Raw genomic sequence first — 16,511 nt, 5'->3', positions numbered from 1 at the left:
GACTGGACTTCTTGGAGATGTCCCACCTCCCCTAGGCTGCCCTACTCCGCCATGGAATTGTCAACCTAGAAATTTTGGATCGGGGTTAGAGATCATCCAGCTCCGACAGGTTCCTTGAGCTAACTCTGAACGTCCTAGTCTGCTTTTGGCTCCAGCGGCACTATTACGTGGGTCCGTGCTCCAAGCTCGCTCAAGGCAACTCACAGATTACGGAAGGCATTCGGTGACACCTCCAACCCCAAACAATCACGACCACACCAGCAACAATTCGACTCTCTTTGATCATAGTTTATCCACCAGTGCCTTCGTAAATACAGAGCCCTCATATAAAACCCTCGAAACACTATTATCAGATTGGAGAGCCGCGGTCCTCATCATGGTCAGTCTCATTGCAGGCATACAAGCTTCGTTGTGTCCTATCCCATACTGACAGCCAGCAACAGCCTTCCGCAACCGGCTCCAACTGGGAGAAGTACCAGAAGAACTTTGCCGACGATGAGGTAGAAGAGAAGAAGATCACACCTCTAACAGACGAGTACGAATGCCCTCCTGGAAATGAGAGTGCGATTAGTACGCTAACACCAGCGTCAGGGATATTCAGGTTCTCAAGACGTACGGTGCCGCGCCTTATGGTACATCTATCAAGAAGCTCGAGAAGCAGATCAAGGAGAAGCAACAAAGTGTCGATGAGAAGATCGGCGTCAAGGTTGGGCGGGAATTCTGCGAACGTAGGACAGACTTCTAACATCAATAGGAATCCGACACAGGACTCGCGCCCCCACATCTATGGGATGTCGCCGCCGACCGTCAGCGAATGTCTGAAGAGCAACCTTTCCAGGTGGCACGTTGCACGAAAATCATAGCTGACGAGAAGGGCGACGAGGCCAAGAGCAAATATGTGATCAACGTGAAGCAAATCGCAAAATTCGTTGTCCAGCTTGGAGAGCGCGTCAGTCCTACCGACATCGAAGAAGGCATGCGCGTGGGTGTCGACAGGAATAAGTACCAAATCATGCTTCCCCTACCGCCCAAAATCGATGCGAGCGTTACAATGATGACGGTGGAGGAGAAGCCCGATGTCACTTACGGCGATGTTGGTGGTTGTAAGGAGCAGGTTGAGAAGCTACGGGAAGTTGTCGAAATGCCTCTACTGTCTCCTGAGCGCTTTGTCAACCTCGGTATCGATCCTCCCAAGGGTGCCCTCCTCTATGGTCCTCCTGGAACCGGAAAGACCCTCTGTGCCCGAGCTGTTGCCAACCGAACAGACGCCACCTTTATCCGAGTTATTGGTAGCGAGCTGGTTCAGAAATATGTCGGCGAGGGCGCAAGGATGGTTCGAGAGCTCTTCGAGATGGCCCGTACAAAGAAGGCATGCATCATTTTCTTCGACGAGATCGACGCCATTGGTGGTGCTCGATTTGACGATGGTGCTGGTGGAGACAACGAGGTTCAGCGAACTATGCTGGAGCTTATTACGCAGCTTGATGGTTTCGATGCTCGTGGAAACATCAAGGTTATGTTTGCCACCAACAGACCCTCTACATTGGACCCTGCGCTCATGCGACCCGGCCGTATCGATCGAAAGATCGAGTTCTCACTGCCCGACCTTGAGGGCCGTGCTAACATTCTTCGCATCCACGCTAAATCCATGTCGGTTGAGCGGGACATCCGATGGGAGCTCATCTCTCGTCTCTGCCCCAACGCAACGGGTGCTGAGCTGCGCAGTGTTTGCACCGAGGCCGGCATGTATGCCATTCGCGCAAGGAGAAAGGTTGCATCCGAGAAGGATTTCCTCAGTGCAGTTGACAAAGTCATCAAGGGTAACCTCAAGTTCAACTCGACGGCGACGTATATGCAGTACAACTAGACATACTCACCATAAGGCAAGGTGTATTTTAATGCGGTGTATGAATACAGGGCAATTGGATGGCGGGAACATAGACGTCACAATGAACAAATTGCTTCTACAAGCATGCTCAAAAGTGAATTGCATTAATGACTTAGTTTGTTGTGCTCCCGATGCCATAATGATATATGCAGAATCTATCTACTGTGAAATTACCCCGTGATTCACTTGCAATCCGGATGCCACAAAACAAGACCATCAAGGTCCTAAAAACCGAAACACCGTTCCCGTGATATGCCCATGAACGCTAACGTGCTATATGAGTCCACTTCCATACCATCCAACAGAGCAGATGCGTCGCTCAAAATACCCTGCAGAACTACCTTACCTGAGGCAGATGTGTGCGCCCAGCTTAAGCCCAAGAAAACCATCATTATTCATCCATCAAGTCCCGTGATATCATGCATGTTCCGACTCATGAGCATTCCATCCGGGAAAAGCAGCCCAGGCATGCGACGTCTCCTTCTGCTCCACACTCAATACTGCACCGACTGCAAATAACAGCCCGGTGTCCAGCAGCGTTCCATCCCTTGTCCGTTTGCCGTGCTCCGTTCTTCGTATCGTTCCGTTCTTGTTGCCGTCCATCATCAACATCATCCATGTGGAACGACCTCGAAAGTACTTCTTGCTCCGAGACACCAGAGCCACCATCCGGATTCCAGCCACGGCATTCTCTGATACAAATGAAGCAAGTGCGCTCGCCACATCCCTCACAATTAGCAAAGGAGTCGAGATCAGATTTCTTGGTTGGCTTGCGGTGGCAGATGTTACAGGGAACAAGCAGAGCGCCTGTCACTTGAGATTTGGCAAAGGCGGGCTGCACCGACAGCATCTTAAGTTGCGATGAGCGCCGTCGGCGGTGGGGCGCATTGAAAGAGAAACTCGAAGCGTTGAGACCGTCAGTGATGTGAATATCGTCGCCGATAATACGGGTTCGCTTAGAAACCGGAAGGACCTTTCGCAAGGCTGAGTCCGGCAGTTGGTCGAGAATATAATAGTCCTTGGCCTCCTCTGAAGGGTATAGAGACAATCTAGGCTGCTCATTATCGTCGCTCCATCGTCGCTTGCGTCCTGCGTGGGCGTCTTCTCCAACGAAGGGCATCGTGGTGTGGTCCTTGCCAGGACTGATTAAGTATGTGCAGCGAGGCAAAATTGAGTATGGCAGCGAAGCTAGTGTAGGCAAGACTCGACACTGAACAAAACGCTACTGAAGTATCCCAGTGGCTCCAGAAGAAAGGCGAACAAGACAACAACCCAGTATGAGGGCGTGGAGGTGAGAGGAGGAGGTTGAGAACCAAATAGGATTGAAGGGGAGTGGTTAAGAGGAGCAACAGTGACTGGTCAACTAAAAGAAGGCACCTGCTGTAACCTAGGTAGGTAACTTAGTGAAAAGTGGTTCCTGTTTGGTTAATTGAGTGGAGGGTTGAATGTTTACTATGGAGCTAATTATCGTCCAATGACAAGGGAGGAGGCCTGGACGTTAAGTGAACAAACCACTGGAGCCATTCACGCATTTAACGGTTTGATATAGAAGGCAGCATTGGAATTCGTTTTCACGGCTTGTCATAAATTCTCGCCAAGTTGAATTATAGAATTTAGTGAGGCTACAATCAGGATAGCACTGATAGTTATATCTCAAGGCAATAACACAAACTCAAAGTCCCTCCTTGACAGGCATTTCAAGGCATCCTGATGAGCCCGAGACAAGACCCCCCAGGTATCACTGTCATCTGTTGAGTATTGACAATGAGACATTAGTCAGCTGTGTAACTGAAATCCGTTCTGAATAAAAGAGTATAACATATAAGTGTGGGGTGGCGTCGAACGGTGCCGTTATAAACTTGACCAAGGTTTGTGATGAGAACCCAATGAACTCGGATTGTTAGATCAGGACATGAGAATCATGTATATCTAGCATTGAAGATAGGGAAAATGGCGGCCACGAGTACAGAGAGCTTTCACATTTTTACCGCCCATCAGCCCTGCATATTTCCCAGTGTAAGGTAGTTTGTCGAATAAGGTATTGAAAACGATTCATCTGATTTACACTCTAACATCCACCTTTCCTTCCACGACCACGCTTCTTTTCTACCCGCCACCGCCGACAAAGGAGCTGATCTAGGGGCGACTAGTATACAAATGAGACTTTGAGATGTTGACCCTTTAGCGGCGGACCTTGACCTCCTTAGGGGGATCGTAGGCGATCTTTCGAGACTTCAACCAAGCCCACTTGTATCGCTTTACCCAGACACTGACGGCCCACAGAGAGGCAGAGACGACAAGGACCTTCATACCCATTCGCTTTCGGTCGTCCATCTCGGGCTCGGCAGCCCAGTTGAGGAACTCGACAACATCCTTGGCCATCTGAGAGGTGGTGGCGGGAGTACCATCCTCATACTCAACGAGACCGTCGTAAAGGACACGGGCCATGGCGATACCGGTACCGGGGAAGTAAGGGTTGAAGTTCATGCCGGGAGCGACCTGGACACCAGCGGGGGGCTCTTCAGGGTAGCCGGTGAGCAAGCTGAAGATGTAGTCACAGCCACCGTGACGGGCCTTGATGATAAGAGACAGATCCGGGGGAAGAGCACCGTTGTTGGCAAATCGAGCAGCCTCCTCGTTTTTGTAAGGAGGCAGCATGTAATCGGCCAGCTTTCCGGGGCGCATCTGGATCTCGCCCTGCTCATCGGGCTCACCGGGGTACTCGTTCTCCTCGGCAAGGGCCTTGGCCTCGTCAACGGTCAAGACGGAGCCAACGAGAGTTCGGTAGGGGATTCGGCTGAGGGAGTGGCAGGACTGGCAGACCTCCTGGTAAACCTGGAAACCACGGCGGAGACTAGAAGGGGGTCAGTAATTCGACACGGCGTATTCAGCAGGATCGGTGGCATCTTACGCCTGATGGTCGAAGGTCTTGAACCACTTGTTGTGAACCCAAGGGTACTTGGTAGGGTGAAGTCTATATGGGCACTGTTAGCAATTGGTGATGCAATAACAGTGCGGATCATCGATAGCCAGCATTTATGCCTCATCATCCAAATTGAGATGATCCAGAAGCACAGCAATCAAGAACCGAGAGTATCACGTACCCCTCTTCAGCGGGAGTCATAGCAAAGGCAACAGGTCCATAAAGGTGATAGTACCAGGCCATGGAGCCGAGGGCGAGGGTAGTCGAGGCGGCGGCAGCCAGGTTCAATCGAGTGGCAGAGGCATCGCTGGCGGCGCTGGAGCTCGAGGAAGCGGCACGCTGGGAAGAAGATGGGGTCAGCAATCGTGTACATGCAATTGAGGCGCATTCTTTTGCGATTGGCGTGGCTGGGGCGTGTTGGGGTTCGTGGTTATGACATCTCGGCAAACGGGAAGCTCGCTGGCAGAGGTGTAGGATCGTGCCATACCTTGGTGACAGCAGAAGGGCCGTTCCGGAGGCCATTGAAGGTGCGCGTCGAGCGCAAACACGACCTGGCAAGCATTATGGGCGAGCTATACCGTCGCTGGTGCGATCGAATATGAGACGGCGAGATGGGGAGGTCGTTCTCGGAGTCGGAGGACAAAAGGGCTCAAGCAGAGATCATTAGCAGCATCAGACAAAATCCTATCGAGCGTTCCAATAAGCCGGCTCTGATTGGATGCGGGTCGGATTAATGTCACGTGTTCGACCACTCTCGCCTTGCTCGGCTGAGCGGCCAGGTGACTTCCGATGAGTGAGTGTTCCAAATTTTTCCGACTCCCGGGTTGAAGTCGGGTTCGGTTTGGTCCATGGATACTGACAGTCAGTCTACTGAGTATTTGCATAGGACAGTAGAAACAATCGATGTAAGGTGTTTCTTACACGTAACAATTGTAACGACGAAGCGGTTCATGACTATTTGAATAATGTTTCAATTCATCAAGCCATCTTCAAATGATCGAATGAGATGAGTAATATCTGATATATTCCTGTCTGTTCATAGTCTACTCCCTCATTGACAAGCTGCTCTGAGTAAGTAGTAGCTCTGCTGCCCATGGCGATGGGAAATTACATAAAAAAGTTAGGAAATGCTCTAAGCCTGATCAAGAAGCCTAACTACTGCCTAATTCTGTCTGCTACCCCACCCCCACCTTGACTTGATTCACCAAATACCGGCGACATTCTTTTGTTTTTATTGTATCGCCGACTTTTCCTTTCAGACTTGGTCGTCACCATCTTTGCTGTTCGATTCTGCGCAAATTTCTCTTTTCTCAATTAACTATAGAATGGCTTCTTCCGATAAGATCTTTTCCCTCGAGGGAAAGGGCCTCAAGCTCGACACTGCTGAGGATCTCGAGCCTCATATTGCCCCTCTTCGATCCACAGACGTCGAAGAAGTTCGTATTTTGGGCAACACTCTGGGTGTTGGCGCCTGTAAGCTTCTTGGCGAGGTTCTTGCGACCAAGAAGAACCTGAGAGTACGTCAAACATCACCTTTGCCTGGCTGCTATAACTTACCAATACACTTCTCTAGGTCGCAAACTTCGCCGATATCTTCACCGGCCGACTCCTGAGCGAGATCCCTGACGCCATCTCTTCGCTGCTCACCTCCGTCCTCAACCTTCCCAAGCTCAACACTATCAACTTAAATGACAATGCCTTTGGGTTGAACGTCCAAGCGCCTCTCGTGGCCTTCCTAGCCGCCCACGTGCCGCTGCAGCACCTTTACCTGAACAACAACGGCATGGGCCCTCACGCTGGTATCCTCATCGCCGATGCGCTCTCCGAGCTTCACGCCAAGAAGGAGGCTGCCCGAAAGGAAGGAAAGGAAGTTCCCGATCTCGAGACTGTTATTTGCGGCCGAAACCGATTGGAGAATGGAAGTATGACGGCGTGGGCAAAGGCCTACAAGCTGCACAACAAGATCAAAGTGATCAAGATGGTCCAAAACGGTATTCGACAAGAAGGTATCTCCCACCTTCTCGCCGAAGGTCTCAGTCACGCCTCCAAACTCGAGGTTCTCGACCTGCAAGACAACACTTTCACCGTCACTGGGGCCCGAGCTCTGTCAAAGGTTGTTGCCAACTGGACCTCGCTCCAGGAGCTGGGAGTTGGTGACTCCCTACTTGGTGCCAAGGGTGGTGTCCTCGTGGCAGATGCTCTGGCTAAGGGAAATAATGCTAAGCTTGAGACCCTGCGTCTACAATACAACGAAATCACCTCCAAGGGTATCAAGGCCTTCGCCACTGCCGCCAAGGATGGTCTTCCTGCTTTGAAGCGAATTGAAATCAACGGCAACATTCTCACGGAGGACGACGAGTCAATCCCCGTCCTTCAGGAGCTTCTCGAGGAGCGCAAGGAGAAGTTCGGTGGTGATATTGTCAACGAGGATGAATGGGGTGTTGACGAGCTGGAGGACCTTGAGGAGCCAGACAGTGACGCGGAGGAAGAGGAAGAGGAGGAAGAGGAGATTGAGCCTGAGGACCGAGCCGAGAAATTGATCAAGGAGGCCGAGGAAGCTCAAGAGGAACCTGTTATTCCTGTCAAGGACAAGGAGGTGGATGAGTTGGCAAAGAAGCTCGAGAAGACTGGAATTTAAACATGGATACCTATAGATGAACTGCATGATGATGACCATTCACTTCACAAGGCGTGAATGGAATTTGATACCCCTTTACAACAACTTGGACAGCCAAAATAAAGACATGGACGTGACTTGTTACACGTAAACCAGCAGTTTTAGGAAGTCGAAAACATGCAGTGTTTACCAGAAAGTTTTTTTATTGATTGTTGTTAAATACATAGTGGGCGAGTGCCTGGCATATATATACTGCTAAGAAGTATATATGAAACACCACACTCAGGGAGCACATTAAGTGAGTTGCAGCCCCAGAAGGCAAGCGTTGAAAGGGACAACGTACCTGTGGCGAACAAAACTGCCGCCCTTGCAAATACTCTCTAGGTAGAACTAATTGTTAGCATACACTGCAAAGACTTGACGAGGGCAAACTGGAAGAGGGAGCAAAATGATTTGCAAAAAAAAAGTGAAAGTTCCACCAACGCCGCCCTATCCACTCCCCTTTGGAAGCCAGTCTCTCATGATAAACTCATTCAGCAACTTGATAACCATACTAAGCAACAAAACCCAAACAATGACTAACAGCCGATGGCTCTATCAAACAAATCCCTTTCCTGTACCCACATTCGCGTACAAGCTGTCCACCTCATATGATATCCCATCACCATCCCGAGCTTCTATGTAGATTGACCATTGAACATCTGGTCGTACTATTCTGCTGCTCGGTTTGGACAGGCGATGTTTATTTACATGACATCCATAGTGTCCACCTCTGGTGCTCGGAATCCTTGGTAAGCGCCGTACTGAGTTGCCATCTCCAGCAACTGCTGTTCACGAGCGTAGTCCGGGCCCATGTAAACAGGGTCTGTGGCGTGTGAGTAGAGACCATAGGTGCTCCTGGGCTGGCTGTCCTGGGTCTCTCTTTCGCGCTCTCTTCGCATCAGCTCCTCGTAGCCAGAAGTCATGTATGGTTCGACCTCAGGCTCTGAGTTACGAACCCACCTACCATCAACTGCCTGAACTTGAGTACCATCCAGACTCATGACTTGTTGCTGCTGGTTCAGTCGCTCGTAGCGCAAGCGGGCAAGTTGTTCCTCATGTTCCACGGTGGTGCTACTCCAGGCGAGAGCTGGGATATCACCGCCATTTCCGGGAGGACAAATGTTCCAAAGCTCAATAAGTCTCTCTTGCTGAGAAGGCTCGGCAACTTTGAACAGCTGAAGTTGTGAGGGAGTCAGAGTAGCTGGATTAACACCATGGTGTTGCAATATAGCTTCAACACTGGGTCCTTGCGTCTGGGGTGGCTCTGAAGCACGACGAGGCACGTCGTGGTGTTGAGCTGCTTGAGCTATGTGTGCAGAGTGGGTGTAGTGGACTGAAGTATAGATGATGGGCTCAGCATGATCGGCCTTGGGCTCTTGTTGTGGTGCAGGGGCAGGCTCGGGAACTGGGTTGAAGCTGAGGTTACGAGCCAGGAGAGCAGCAAGCTCATCCTGTTGCATGGAGGACGAAGAAAATGACATGGTTGGTTCTATTGTTTCTGAGAGTTGTTAGCAGTTGATGCATGATATTGAGTTCAAAGGTAGTTGCTGAATACCAACTGTGGTGCGGTTATGTGTATCAACAGGAGCACGACAAGTTGTTGCTTTTGATATCAGAATAAAGAGACGGCGACTGTAACTCTTGGGCTCGTCTGCCTATTTTAGCTCAACGCGTTTTTGATGAAGTCTGGTTGAGATAGCAAGGGATTCGAAATGAAGCGATATACGGAGGTGTTTCGGGGTCATGCGCAATGCAGATGAAGAAAGGAACAGGAGGATGCCCTTGTTCTTTGTTATATTTGGAAGCTAAGCTAAGCTTTTCGACAAGTAGTCAAAGGGAAGCAGACAAGGCCAATAGAGAAAGAACGAGAGATATGTATAACAGAGGGTTGGGTCAAGAAAGAGAGGTTCGTCTCTTGTTCTTTGGCTCAAAAGACCCTTGATTAGGCCTTGACTTGGAGGGGCTTGTCTAAGAGCGGTGGACCGTTGGGTCGAGTTGCAGGGACCGCACGGGGAAGGGAAGTGAGTTGTGAGTGGAGAGGATCTTTTGGGGCTTCTTTATGCAGTTTTCAAGTGAGATGATGAGACTTTTGAAGCGCAAGGGCGCTCTATGATGCTTATTCGGATCCAAATAATCGCGAGCGTTGTTAATGAAAAGAGAATCAAGAGTGTTTCCAGGAGTAGGTGATGGAAGCGCGGGGGATGTTTCTATCCAAAAAAGTACATGGAGGGGTAGGCACCTTACCTTACCTTACCTCATGAAACGTAGGACAGCTCAGTGGGACACACACCTGCCAATTCATTTGCTCAGGCACCCTTCTCAGGTCATGACGCAGTAAAGATCCGACTAACAGAGGCACATGATGGGCTTTATGACAACATCCACTTCCATTCACCTCCAAGCACTAAACTTGACGCTTTTAGTGCATCATTTGTCTGTTCATCTTCGCTCCCAGGTAGTATTGCTCCCAGATGTCTATGTCTATACTCTGTCGAGGTACCGATACCCCCCATTCACTGGCCTCATTCGCGCCTTCACGGAAGGATTTACACTCTTCCAACTCCAAGAGCTTCAAACCCTGGTCTTATTGACCTTGTGCTACCCAATAAGCCTGTGCCACAAGGCGACCGTAACACACTAATTACTGTCCTTATGCTCTAGCTTATTAACGCCGACATGGCCGTCTGTTCCATCTGCATTCCGTTTCCGAATCATCTCCTTTGACGTGGCTCACTCAGTTTCGCCACGTTCTCAGTCATTCTGGGTCGTGCATATCATTCTGTGAATCAAAATATACCTACCTACCTAGGTAGCACGAGATGGAAATCTACGGATCTTTCACTACCATATTCAGCTCCCTTAGGTTCCAACAAACGTGAGACTCACCGCCAACTACGAAACAGTCATGTCTATGCCCCCAAGGTGTTATAGTGGTATTTTTTGGTCTTCAACTGTTGACGCTATAAGCTCTTACCTGTCTTGGCAAGAGACCTGCAAACTTGGCGGCGTACGTAGGGAACTTGAGTCTCGATATTAGCCTGGTCTCACTTTCTCCCTTAGTCTTTCAAAGCGTCAAAGTTGCGGGGGACAGAGACTACTAGGTATGAGGTATTAAAAAATATCCACGAGTGATAGGTACCTAGTACCTATATATGACTTGTACTTGAGGAATGTCGTGAGAAAAATATCATGCTATAATAAAACATCATGTTATGTCGATCCAGTCCCAAGACCTGGTGCCCTCGGGAAGCAAGAAAACGTCAAACCTTGATACAGGGTGTAAAATTAAACTTAGCAACAGGTACTCCTAAGCTTATACCAAGTTACCTAACTCTTTTGATCGTTTAGGATCGAAGTCCTGAGTTTTCTTTCTTCCCCTAGCTGGCCCACTGCATGCAATCCATGGATGTCTGATGTGCAGTTCTAGACTCTAGCTGTCTAGATCCATGAAAGGTCTCCTCCTGCAGGGGAGATCGATGCACTCGGGAAGAGCTAGAGGGATCCGCCACTCCCGCTTTCACAGCCACGTGTGTGCCAGCTCTCAAGGCTGAGCTGAATGTGGCGTAAGAAGCGTGGCGCTTGGTTGTGGCGCACACCCTTTACACCTCAGGCATCAGTTCTTCAGCCTTGCAAGTAGGTACCATACCTCAACTGCAACACGCAGCTCCAGGCTGCCTGGGTGAAGGAAGCTCCAAGTCAACACCGTCGCAAGCATCTCGACAACACAGCTCCCCTCCACTTCACCAATTCCCACCCCATCTTCTTTTGCCTTTCGCATCACGCTATTTCACTTGATCAGAAAATTCAGACATCATGGTAAGCTAACCCCTCCACTCGCTCAAGCCTGATTGTCGTCATTGAGAGACAGCTTCAAGTGCTGACCTAGCCTGTCTTTCACCCTCTAGACATCGATAGGCACGGGCTATGATTTGCTCAACTCCATCTTCTCTCCTGATGGACGCAACTTCCAGGTCGAATACGCAGTCAAGGCAGTAGAGAATGGCGGTACCTCGATCGGTATTCGAGCTAAGGATGGTGTCGTCCTAGCTATCGAGAAGGTCGTTTCATCCAAGCTCCTAAAACCTGGTGCCAACAAGCGTATTACAACTATCGATAGCCATGTCGGAGCTGTACGTAGACCTACCTGCCACGGCTAGGATGAGCTTGTACTAATCTCACCAGGTATCTTCTGGTATGGTCCCTGATGGACGTCACTTCGTTGATCGCGCTCGCGACGAGGCCCAGAGCTGGCGACAGAACTTCAAAACCCCCATCCCCACATCCGATCTTGCCAGCCGCATGGGTGGCTACCTCCAGGCCTACACCATGTACGGTTCAGTTCGACCATTTGGCATCACCGCTATCGTGGGCGGCTACGATACTCCCGAGGAGACCCCTGTCGATGGAGAGGTTGGCTCAGGACCCAAGGTTGGCGCTGGTGGCAAAGTCGAGGGCAAGCACGGCGGTCCTTTTCTTTACATGATCGAGCCCAGCGGTATGTACTGGGGTTACTACGGAGCGGCTACAGGCAAGGGTCGACAGGCTGCCAAGGCCGAGTTGGAGAAGCTTGACCTACCTGCTGGTAACATTACTCTAGAGGAAGCTGTCAAGCAGGCTGCGCGCATCATCTACATTGCGCAGAAGGACAACAAGGACAAGGATTTTGAGTTGGAGATGACCTGGATCAGTGGGCCTGACGGCCCTACCAAGGGACGACATGTCGAGGTGCCAAAGGAGCTACGGGAAGAGGCTGAACGATTAGCAAAGGCCGAGGACGAGGATGATGATGACGACGACGAAGACGAGGATGCAGAGGATGACAAGATGGAGGATTAGACGAGTTATGCTAAGAAAAATCAAGGCACCTGTACTATCACGATGACGAGCTCATAGAATTTAATAGTTCATCTGCAGGCATTCGAATTACTATCAGGCCATCGGGGAGCCAGAAACCATCAAGCCCTGAGATAAGGTGCCAAAATAAACATAGCAAAGGCATCCTAAACAAAGCAAAGGTATCCTAAACAAAGCAAAGGTATCCTAAACTTATACTAAGTTACCTAAGCCTTTTTGCCATTTAGGATCAAAGTCAGGATGACTGGTCTCGATTCATGCCATCTATGGGAGAATTATGTCTATGGGTATCAGTTCCGAGCTTGTTGCAATGCATTTCGGTACCAATTTTGCCACTCATCGAGGAAAGACGACTGCAGCTTCGTCCCCTGAGAGTAGCAGTTCGCTTGCGTTTTGGCATAAATAACAACTACGTCATCCATTCTCGTCTTATCCGCAGCGATAAGGGCCGACACCACGATGAGGCTCGCCGAGCTGGCCGCTTTTGCGTACGCGTGCGAGTCGTTTTGACCGGCAGCCTTATGAATCTCGCGTAATAAGTCTAGCATCTCATCAGGCTCGAGAATCTGCACCTCTTGGGAGTCATTGGTGGCCTGTCTTTGACTCTTTCGGAAGTTAGAAATTGCCTTTTTCTGGTACTTTCGATAATTAGAAATGACCTTGCTCGCACGGTCAGCAAGGGATTTGGTGCTGGTTGCTCGCATACAGTCAAGCAGGGGTAAGAGGAGTGAAAATGATAGAGCGTTGCAGCGCTCATTGCGAACGTAGATGTCGAGCAAATCAAGAATTCGGTTCTTGAAATTGAGGACTGATTGCTTAGCCTTCTTCTTTATCTTCTTGGAGCTGTTCGAGGGGTCTTGAATGCGTGGCTTGATAGTCGCTGCGAGCTGCTCGTCGATGGCGAACATCTCGGAGTCAGACATATCACCCTCGGACTCTGACGACGCGGCATCAGCGTCCTTGTCGAGTCGGTGACTGTTGAGGATCTTCTCGAGTTCGTTGTCCAAGTCCTCAGGTCTGTCGAATTCGCCTTTGCTTTTTGGTCCATCTTCGTTTTCATCTTCGTCCTCGTCGTCTTCTTCTTCTTCTCCACTTTCATCGTTCGTATCCTTGATATCAATGAACTCGACATCAGAATCAATCTCGACATCCGAGTCATACTCCTCATCAGCATCTGTTCCTTCTTCGTCATCATCTTCATCGACCTCCATCTCATCGTCCCCATTGCTGAACAGTTCTTTTTGGCCCTTGGTATTCTCGCCAGATGTGAGGGGGTCGGTCAAGAGCTCCAATCCTGCAGCAGAGATGTGTGGTGTGAAGGCCCCAAACACTTGCTGCGTAACTTGTCTCATAAGAGATGAAGGCTGCACGACCATTGATAACAACATTTCGATGAGAGCCACGGATGTGTCGCCATCGCCATTTGCGAACTTGCCCTCCTTCCAATCAGCAGAATGTTGACTAAGTAACTCGAGGTCTTCCATAGCATCAGGCTCCGCGTTATAGACCCGCAAGATAGCTACAGCATGTAACAAGGCGATACTTCCAAAAAGGCCTCTGTTCGTGTCATCTGACTTGCTGTGCTTGCGCAGCTTCTCCATCCTTGATAGCGCCTGCTGGACAGCCGTTTGAAGCTCTTCGGACAAAACCATCGAGCCGATATCCAAGGAAGATACGACATGGCATACGGAATCGCAACTCTCTATCCTTCCGCTGGCCTTGGCCAACACTGATGCAAGAGAAGTCCGGTACATCTCGCAAACAGTCTCCGTTAGGATATCTGCGGGAATGCCTGTGGTTTGGTAGTATGCCAGTCGGGCGAGCTCTAGCGAGACACTGGAGAAGGTTTTCTCTGGGAACGGCACGTTCTCAGGTGAGCTGCACATACTGCCAACTTCTGACAGATAACGAACGTGGGCTCGGAGTATGGCCGAAGCCTCGCCCTTGCCTACCTGAGCAATCGTGTCGAGGGGTTTTCGGATGATCTTGCTTATGGTTTTGCCAGTGGATTCGGATGTATTCTTCAAAAGTTTATGTATGGTCTTGGTATTTGTTCTTTCGTCAAAGTTATAGACTCCGTTCTTGCCTAGAAGGCACTTGAGAATGGGAATAAGTGTCTGTTTGTGATTTGAGGTTGTCGACTCGATCACTGCAAGAGTCTTGGTCGCCGCTCTGTACAAATATCTCTCCCTTCGTGAAACTTGGTTCATGAGGCAGGACATGAAGTTTTTGCTGAAGAGGGCTTCAATATGATCACTAAGATCAACAAAGCCTTGGAGCATCTTTTGGAACACCAGAAACCCTCTGAACTTCTGGCCATCCGTAGCACGTTGCGAGAAAAGTGAGTCTAATAAATGTCAGCAGCCACTATGCAAAGGGGTTTTCATGCGACTCACCATCTACGACACGAGTCCAGAAGCGCTTGAACACTTCGAGTTCGCTTTCTCCCGCATTGACAAAGTACTCCAAGATAACACTCCAGGCTGGGTGCAGTATAGGATTCCAGCCAGCAAGCTTGATTTGTTGGCTAGGTTCCATGTCGTCCAGACCAGAATCCTTTAAGCTTTCTCGCAGAATCGCAACGAGATCACCAATCGTGGTCTTGTCAAAGGGTACCTGCCAATGCTTGACCTTGAGACCGGGAAATCTAGTCTGCGCAAAGATCCAGACTGCGACTCCCTCCGGTGTCTTTGCTACATTCGCTTCATCGAGTTTACTCAAAGTGTCCAGTGCTTGTTGCGAGTTCATCTGTTTCAAGGCGGCAAGGATGTGATGCCCACATAATGGCTGCATCCACGGCTTTTTGCCTGACAGGTCCAGAATGAGCCGAAGAACCAGATGCCATCTTGTGATATTGGCGAACAGAATTCCAGATTCAATGAAAGCGAAAAGTCCGAACAGGCGGCCAAACAAGATGTCCCTCTCTTCCTGCCCAGAAATGCTGCCGCCGCTGGCTTTGGTGTTCTTGGTAAGTAACTGCAGGATTTCACCAAAACCAAGGTTGGGGAATCTAGTCTGTGCAAGATTTGCTTCTCCAAAGAGGGCTTTGAGGATATTGGTGAGTACTAAGCTGAATCCAAGGCGCGAGGCATGGCGGCCACTAGCGAGAGCGCGCAGGATTCGGCGATCTAGCTGCTGTTGAAGGACGGTCTCAGATACATCAGGCGCGAGCAAAGCAAGGACAATGCGAGCTGCTGCTGGGTTGCTCTCGGCCGGATCTTCACTCCCTAGTAAATCAAACTCACGAGCCTGATGTTTACGTTGCTCGCGGGTTGGGGAGTCGGAAAATATTAAATCATGAGCCATGATGATTTAGATGTCGTACCTTTTCAAAAAAAAAACGACCGGGAAAAAAAAAAGCATCACCCAGTGAAGGAAAGGTTGTTGATTGAAATGTGGGGCCTCGAGGGGTGTGACTAAGCGAGAACTGGTCTAAACTTTCCCTACAGATCCTAAATGGCAAAAAGATTTAGGTAAATTTAGGTACTTTTAGCATTAGGTGAGTAGTAGGTAAGTTTAGGATACTTTTGCTGAGTTTATTTTAGTCTACCTAAATCGGTTGAACCCCGAATCAATGGGTCGAAGCTGCCAGGCTCGCAGCCGTGATCAAAGACTCAAGGGTAACCTAGGCGGGACACAGCCGACTAATACAAATGGACGCGGTCTCCTTTGTGAAGTCGTGGGAAGTAAACCTGAGCCAAGGCACAGGTTCGTCCGTAATCGACGCGATCAATGAAGCTTCCGACCAAGCTCTTTGCCCCCTGTCATTTAGCTACTGGGTAAGATATCTGGGCTAGGGGAGGGAAAGAAAACTCAGGACCTTGATGCTAAGGGACAAAAAGACTTAGGCAACTTAGTATAAGCTTAGGATACCTTTTGATAAGTTTATTTTATACCTTATATTAAGGTCTGATGTTTTTTTGCTCTGTGAGGCTCGATATATCAGGTATGAAAAAGAGACTGCCGGCACTCTTCCTCTCACGAAATCACCTCTTCAAGCATCTTCAAAAGCCCTGTCTTGTCCAGCAGATTCGCCGTCACAGGGAGCTGGTCCTACGAGACTTCCGCCAGGAACACTGGGGAGACAATTATTTATGTTTCCAGGACTGTGACGTCAGATCTGGGTCAAATGGTCTCATTATTGCCGGGTTTGCTCTAGGCTGTTGCTTTCAGCCTTAAAAGGTTGC

The 16,511-nt window shown here is 49.7% G+C and overlaps 7 protein-coding genes across 7 annotated transcripts; 3 read left to right on the top strand and 4 right to left on the bottom strand.

Annotated features, from left to right (window-relative positions):
- Positions 1-376: 376 nt before the first annotated feature.
- FTJAE_10319 (26s protease regulatory subunit 7) lies at positions 377-1,867 on the top strand (the record flags this gene model as incomplete). The annotated part of the gene is made up of 4 exons (XM_037343148.1): positions 377-379; positions 444-535; positions 592-706; positions 755-1,867. 4 exons carry the CDS (start codon positions 377-379, stop codon positions 1,865-1,867), a joined length of 1,323 nt encoding a protein of 440 aa, XP_037202581.1.
- Positions 1,868-2,321: 454 nt separating this feature from the next.
- On the bottom strand, positions 2,322-3,008 carry FTJAE_10318 (uncharacterized protein; the record flags this gene model as incomplete). Its single annotated transcript, XM_037343147.1, has 1 exon — positions 2,322-3,008. The coding sequence occupies one exon, from the start codon at positions 3,006-3,008 to the stop codon at positions 2,322-2,324; it is 687 nt and encodes a 228-aa protein (XP_037202580.1).
- A 1,061-nt stretch (positions 3,009-4,069) lies between these two features.
- FTJAE_10317 (cytochrome c1 heme mitochondrial) lies at positions 4,070-5,373 on the bottom strand (the record flags this gene model as incomplete). Its single annotated transcript, XM_037343146.1, has 4 exons — positions 4,070-4,742; positions 4,800-4,862; positions 4,993-5,150; positions 5,299-5,373. 4 exons carry the CDS (start codon positions 5,371-5,373, stop codon positions 4,070-4,072), a joined length of 969 nt encoding a protein of 322 aa, XP_037202579.1.
- A 763-nt stretch (positions 5,374-6,136) lies between these two features.
- On the top strand, positions 6,137-7,449 carry FTJAE_10316 (ran GTPase activating 1; the record flags this gene model as incomplete). The annotated part of the gene is made up of 2 exons (XM_037343145.1): positions 6,137-6,328; positions 6,385-7,449. 2 exons carry the CDS (start codon positions 6,137-6,139, stop codon positions 7,447-7,449), a joined length of 1,257 nt encoding a protein of 418 aa, XP_037202578.1.
- Positions 7,450-8,174: 725 nt separating this feature from the next.
- FTJAE_10315 (uncharacterized protein) lies at positions 8,175-8,951 on the bottom strand (the record flags this gene model as incomplete). Its single annotated transcript, XM_037343144.1, has 1 exon — positions 8,175-8,951. One exon carries the CDS (start codon positions 8,949-8,951, stop codon positions 8,175-8,177), a length of 777 nt encoding a protein of 258 aa, XP_037202577.1.
- Positions 8,952-11,283: 2,332 nt separating this feature from the next.
- Positions 11,284-12,306, top strand: FTJAE_10314 (20S proteasome subunit alpha 7; the record flags this gene model as incomplete). The annotated part of the gene is made up of 3 exons (XM_037343143.1): positions 11,284-11,286; positions 11,376-11,600; positions 11,653-12,306. The coding sequence occupies 3 exons, from the start codon at positions 11,284-11,286 to the stop codon at positions 12,304-12,306; spliced, it is 882 nt and encodes a 293-aa protein (XP_037202576.1).
- Positions 12,307-12,614: 308 nt separating this feature from the next.
- Positions 12,615-15,630, bottom strand: FTJAE_10313 (DNA polymerase V; the record flags this gene model as incomplete). Its single annotated transcript, XM_037343142.1, has 2 exons — positions 12,615-14,671; positions 14,721-15,630. 2 exons carry the CDS (start codon positions 15,628-15,630, stop codon positions 12,615-12,617), a joined length of 2,967 nt encoding a protein of 988 aa, XP_037202575.1.
- Positions 15,631-16,511: the final 881 nt, after the last annotated feature.

This window comes from Fusarium tjaetaba (genome assembly GCF_013396195.1).
Source record: "Fusarium tjaetaba strain NRRL 66243 chromosome Unknown NRRL66243_c0000239, whole genome shotgun sequence".
In the NCBI taxonomy this organism is placed as follows: domain Eukaryota; kingdom Fungi; phylum Ascomycota; class Sordariomycetes; order Hypocreales; family Nectriaceae; genus Fusarium; species Fusarium tjaetaba.
Note: the sequence above shows the minus strand (reverse complement) of the source record. Positions and strands in the feature narration are given on the sequence as shown.